General features: G+C 36.8%; 1 protein-coding gene across 1 annotated transcript; it reads left to right on the top strand.

Moving 5' to 3' along the window:
- Positions 1 to 383: 383 nt before the first annotated feature.
- On the top strand, positions 384 to 2,178 carry gemin7 (gem (nuclear organelle) associated protein 7). Its single transcript, XM_041995824.1, has 2 exons — positions 384 to 497; positions 1,310 to 2,178. Exon 2 carries the CDS (start codon positions 1,321 to 1,323, stop codon positions 1,705 to 1,707), a length of 387 nt encoding a protein of 128 aa, XP_041851758.1. The 5' UTR covers positions 384 to 497; positions 1,310 to 1,320; the 3' UTR covers positions 1,708 to 2,178.
- Positions 2,179 to 6,617: the final 4,439 nt, after the last annotated feature.

Below are 6,617 nucleotides of genomic sequence, written 5' to 3'. Positions count from 1 at the left end.
AAAACTTAATAAATGTTTGATGAAGCTTCATCAACTTAATAATGGACACTCAATATAATTTGTTGTTGTTTGTTTTTTTGTTTTTTTGTTTTTTGTTTGTTTTGTTTTTGTTTTTTGCTTGCTTGCTTGTTTGTTTGTTTGTTTGTTTGTTTGTTTGTTTGTTTGTTGTTGTTTTTTGTACTGTAATATTTATCTAAATTTTAGTTTGATGGTTTAAATTATGAAATATACTTTTGAAGTATATTTTCTTTTCTTTTCTTTTCTTTTATTTTCTTTTCTTTTCTTTTCTTTTCTTTTATTTTCTTTTCTTTTCTTTTCTTTTATTTTATTTTCAGTGAGGTGAAAGTTCTGCGTTAACCTGACTTTCCCAACAATTTCCATCAGCAGAGGGCAGTAATGCGCACCTAACGAGTGACATAAATCAGACGAAGAAGAAGCGAAGGAGGCAGTTAGCTTGCTAGTGGTAATACTGCTATGCTAACAGCAAGAAACTGATGGTAAGCGCAAAATTGCACAAATAGGGGTCGTGATAAATGTTAATCTTTAACTGAACTCTTTTACTATTATCTTCTCTGTCTTTTTTGCTTCAGTAATGTTTATTGTAATAAAAGGCGTTTAATCGTAAAGTGAGTTTAAACAGCCGAACAGCATCAAACTTTACTTTTTTTCTTAAATGAAGTTGCAAATATCTGGCTTAATTAAGATACCTTTTCCTAATAAATAACAAGCTGTGTCTCCTGAAACCCTTTAGTTGCATCTGACTCAGATGGAAGCTATGATGGCACACATCCTTAATCTACTACTTCTCGATGTGATGTGTATTAGACTGTAAGGTGAGGTATTCGTGGATGAGGACTTTGAAGCACATTTTATATGCTTCATTAAATGATAGACGTGGAGTGTGAAGACAGGATATTTTGGACTCATAGTTATATTCATAAAGTTCTTTCTTACCAGTTTTGTGCTGTGGTGGATGAACCTGCAATTTGCATTTTTCATCTGTCCATATCCAGTTTACTATATATAAAACATACTTAAAGACACTACTGTAAGAACATGGATATTGCTGTGGAAGAATGAGATATACAACAAAGGTTAAACCATGCAACATACATTTTCCTATTAACTAGTCATTTCAACATAATTCAATAGTTCATTCATTTATTCACTTTAATATTTCAACTCCCTCATTATCTAAAGAAACACATCCCAGAAAATATATATATATTTTTTAAAAAAGTTCATTTTATTACAATTGGTTTATCCCCAGAACTGTTTTGATGATTGTTTTCCTTCCTCAACTTAACAGAGAAACTCAACATGGCAACGCCGGTGTCTGTGCTCCGCCTCCCCAAAGGACCCGACCCCAACAGCCGTGGATTTGACCCCAAATCACCCCGCTTCATTGCCCTCTGCCGTACGTCTCTTACCACTTCCGCTGCATCAGAAGCAGACAGCGAGCAGATGCAGAGAGAGCAGCATGCACGATCTGTGCTGCGAGAGCGCTTCCTCCGGTGTCTGCTCGCCATGACCAACAAGAAGGTTCAGTTTCACATGCACGAGAAGGTGAAGGTCGAGGCCACGTTTGGGGCATCAGATATTGATGTGTTGAACTTTCAGGTGTCAGACCTGCATACTCCCATCGGGGTGCAGAAAGAGGCTCTGATCAGGTGTCAGGATGTCATATCATTCACTTTTGATGTATGAGCACCTTGGACTGTTTTCACACTGCTAGATAGAATTGTTTGTTTTTTTGACGTGGCTGTTAGACATGTCTGTAGTTCATAACACAGACATTTTATGAGCTACACAGTTGTGTGTAACTACATTAAAAAATCCAACAGTGGCAAGCAGTTCCACATTTTCAACACAAGAGGGAGGTGTATGCCTTTCTTAAAAAATGTCCATCCCAGATGTGCTTCTTAATGTCACTGGAGAGTTGGGCACTCATGGTTTTGGAGTATTTACCTATTGAATCTGCAGAGAAGTTGAGAAAATTGATAAGTCAGTTTAACACTTATGATCTCTGTGTTTGTATTTGTCTGTTTTGCAATCTGATTTTGTTTGGAAAAATTACCATAACTTTGTTATGAAGGATTGTCTTTCTTTATAATAAAACATCAGAATTAAAGTTTAAGGTTTAGTAAATATAATGTATTTATGCAGCTTTAAAACAAAAGAAACTCAGCACTTTTGTAAAACTGCATCATATTTAATGACTATTTTGCAGAACTTATCAGAAAAGGTTATAATTCTGTAGACTTTCCTCTAAGTATATTTTAGTGCTACAACTACTTCCAGCAGGGTCACTGGTATAATGTCAGCTTCTTTTAAACACCGATACTGACTCTACAATTTCAGAGATATGATCAAATGTTTTAATATCTGCCACTTTTTTAAGAAAGATGAAAAATATTTGCTTTCCAATGAATGTCCCTGTCAAACATTTCACATACCAATGGACTATTAATGATGATACTTAGTGCTTGGGGATGACATTTTCACTGTATTCATTTGGATAATCAACTAGATAAACAAATTAAAGTAACCCAGATTTAAGATCTATATTAAATTAATTATTTACAACAGTGGGATTAAATAATAATGTAATTCTAGCTGTACATGGAGTTAACTGAGCAATACTTTTAGTCTTAATATGAATACTGTTTTATTATGATCCTTAACTTTTAATACTTGTAAATAAACTTTCAGCATATATATATATATATATATATGTGTAAATATGAGTGAATGATGGGTATATAACTAAAGGAAATAGGTCTTTTATCTAATAATGTGAACTGGTAGGCTTTGATATGAGAAGCAGGGACTGATCTTATGGGATGTGGAGTGAAGGGAGTCCCCTGCTGCAGGTTTGCTGCATAGCAGCTGACTTTGACTCTGATCTGCCTGCATGCGGAGGGAAGCTCTTCATGTGATCATGAATGACAACGAATCCAAAATCTCTGATTACCTTAAAACATATCATTGCTGAAAGTTTTAGTCTTAAAAAGAAAACAATAGGATGGTTTTTATTTTTAAAAAGGTCCTTTGTTCAGATGTTATGGGACTAGATTTATATTTTCGTGTTGTTTTTGCTGACTCTTTTTTTGGTCATTTTAGTTTTGTAACAGTGTACCATCTTGATCTTGAATCTCAGTTGAATCTCTTACATGACTTTCATTCGTTTGGATGACTTTTCATCTAGAAATGTCATTTAAACCCTTTATAGGCTCAAGGCCTGTTGTTGATGAAAAGCCCATTCAGTGATGAGTCATGAAGGCAGAAATAGTACAAAACAAAATCACCAGAATGACACTTTAAGTTTTTATATTTTTCAGTCATTAATTCAAGACAAGTAATGAGGTGGGAAATCAGGTGCATGTCAGATTATCTTTCGTGTTTCACAAACACCACATACGACTGAAATGTAAACTTTTCTTTCTGAAATCGATGGTCATAAACGTAATTAAGAAGAACAGGATTCATCACTGTTTAGTACCAGCCCTATTGTTGGGAGGCAGTAGAGGCGGGGGGCATCGATACTATTTAATCTTCTTAAAAGGTGTATTTTGCGAGCTCCCAATAAGTCATTTTATTTGAGTGCTATTAGGCGGTCATGTTGTGCCTGTGTCTCTTTTTGTACCTGAATTATCTGACCACTCAGTGGAAACAGTCATCAGCGAGGCAGTGACTCATCCCCCCTCTCTTTCTCCCTTTCGCACTCACCCTCCCTAATCCGAAATATGACTTAAACCTCGCATGACGTCATCGAGCCCGTGTGATTCAATCAGGAAGCCCTCAAGGACAACCAATGTTAATTTTATATACACAGCGAGCATGCTGCTCTGTGACCAGCAGCCCTGAACTCCATCGGTCCTCACTAACCTCTGTGGTGATAGTAGGAGTATGATGCATATTCACTTTTCTATATCTATATTTTCATTTATCTGATGTTCATCATTTGCAGATACAAATGCATATATATATATATATATATATATATATATATATATATATTAGAAATATTAATAAGATAATAGAATAGTTTATAATAAAATTGCTTGTTGATGTTGGGTTTTTGTGGTATGAGGCGTTAGATGATTGTTAAAGGTGGACTGTATCTTCCTCCACCTGCCTCACAAAACTGAAGAGAAAGTACACAAACAGTGTTAGTAACCAGTTTTAAGGGCTTTTAGTTAACTTTAGTGTAATCGTTTATGAACTCAAGTTGAATTTGTGCTCCTTAATTTTCAGCACTACACAGGGACACACTGCCTCAATGTTATCTCCTCTTACTGTTTGTCTTTCCTGACAGTCTGCTTCTCCCTGATTTCAGTGGAAAAACATTCCTGCCTCCGAGTATGCATGTGTGTTTCTGTGTGTGTGTGCTGTATCAGTACATCAGTCATGATGGTACAAGGAATCTGCCCTGTGTAACACCAGCGGCCAACAGGAAGCACATTCCGCTCCTTCCTGTTTGTGGCCCTCTCTCAGTTCCTGGCGAGTGTCTGATAACTCACAGAACCACTTAATCACTCTTTTTGCCCAAAACTTCTGCCAGCAGACAAAAATAATAGGCCAGTGACCTCATGGGAGTATTTTTAGCATCTTTCATTGTGCACAGGAGCGCAGATGATGATTCACATGATAACACATGATTGATTGAAATAAGTATCAGCTTGGGTCTCGTGTAAGGCTGGTCTGACGTCTGTTAACACTGGATGACTGATTAACGAACCTGCCTCCCAGCTGTGATACTAAAAAGAACAAGAAGACTGTATGTTTTCATTAACATGAGTAATTAAATGGAGAATCCACAAAACCAGCTGGTGAGTCACTGAAACTGTTGATCTGTGTTGGCTCATGGACTCTAAAAGGTTGTTTCCTGAAATGTTTCAGTTAAATTTTCAAGTTAAACCTGATGATTTTAGCACCATTGCCAGTGTTGGTGGGTTTGTCAAGCATGCAATAGTTTTTGTCCAAAATTTAATTTACCAACAGATGTCACTTATTGCCATCCAGCCATGCAGAGTTCCCCAAAATATAAATTGTGTTTAGTGCTGCAATTGTGCATGAAGTGATCAAGTGGTCTGTCAGTTAAATGCAAAAATGTTGGCATTCGTTCCCTCTGTGCATCTGTGTATCAAGCTCTGTAGACAATCCCATTTCCAAAATACTTCTGAAACACTCAAAATGTCTCATGGAAAAGCAAACATATTACATGTACTTCACTCATTCATCAATAAAGCTTAATGTGATGATTATCATGTAAGTGTCTGAAACACAAATAGCTACTCATTACAGGTTACTGTAAACAGCTAAATTTGATTTAAATGTAAAGTAGTAAAAGCAAAAGACTCATTTGGGCCTTTCAGACTTGCACATTTAATTTACAGCATTCTACTTGCTGCAACAAACAGCTGTTTCTTTTTGACACAAGATGTCAAACATGAGAGTGTTATCCTGCCTTTTATTAAGAGCGTATTTTGTCAGTTTAAGAATAAGAGCAACACCCACTAATATTAAGCATTTTTCCAAGTCACCACTTCTAATATTTACTGTTAAGTATGTTTTGGAGGTGTTGTCCAAGCAGCCAGACAAGCAGACACAAAAGGAATGGCTGAGTCACACAAAGTCCCCAGGTTTGTTTGAGTTGCTTCCAGGGGGGAATGTTGGAGGAACTCCAGTGATTGTGAGGGCCAGGCGCTTGTGTGGCAGCATGACTTCCCTGCTCAAGTGGCCAGAGAGATAAAGAGGCCAGCAGTGGAGTGTGCCAGCTGGAGCCTACTGAATAAAGATTTGGGCCCTGAAACATAGAGGAACCTTATTAAAAATTGAATTTCAATTTGTGTTTAGTGTGATTATAATTTGGATGCAGCAGAAGTTGTTTTCTTTTGGACGAAGCTGCCAACTGTTTAAATAAAAACTGGCTTTATATGTTTGCAATCCCAGCAGGCATTGGTTTCTTTTCTCAAATACTTATATAGACAAACAACTTTATGAAGTCAATGAGCTTTTATTTTCTTCTATACATTGGACATTTTTTTCCAGAATGGATGGACATGGGAAGTGAACATGTGATCAAGATGATGCCACAGCATCATGGAATAGGAGACACTCTTGCACCACTCAAGTCTAAACAGGAAAACATATAAGGGCGTTGAAGGAGAAGGGAAGCACTAATTAGAGGGAGATTAAAGTTATCATCATTTATCTATAAGTAAGTGGACCATTGTGTTTCACTCCCTTTCCCACAGGAGTAAACACAGGAAGATGCTGCTAATTACTGTCTGTGAATCTGAGGGCTGCCTGATGCTAGTGCTGATTGAGCTGATTCGCCAGCCGTCACCAGGCATCAGGACCAGCCTGACGTGCTGACCTGTGAATATCACATTGTGAAAGTGTGGCAAATGTTTATCTAGATATCTTGTAGTTTACAAATTATCAAACAAATATTGGATAAAGTGTCAGGAAAATTTGCACAGGCAATCCCAGTTCATATGCTGCTTATTAAAATTTAATACATTCACTGTTGTCCCTTCTTCATAAAATAATATTCACAATGTAGTTATTCTTCTTTATAGTTGGAAGGAGTGGCTGTCGACATTAGATTA

The sequence above is a fragment of the Melanotaenia boesemani genome, chromosome 9, assembly GCF_017639745.1.
Source record: "Melanotaenia boesemani isolate fMelBoe1 chromosome 9, fMelBoe1.pri, whole genome shotgun sequence".
NCBI lineage: Eukaryota > Metazoa > Chordata > Actinopteri > Atheriniformes > Melanotaeniidae > Melanotaenia > Melanotaenia boesemani.
Note: the sequence above shows the minus strand (reverse complement) of the source record. Positions and strands in the feature narration are given on the sequence as shown.

Bases quoted from the DNA above. Each gene is read 5' to 3' on its own strand.
- gemin7 (XM_041995824.1), top strand. From the start codon at position 1,321: ATGGCAACGCCGGTGTCTGTGCTCCGCCTCCCCAAAGGACCCGACCCC.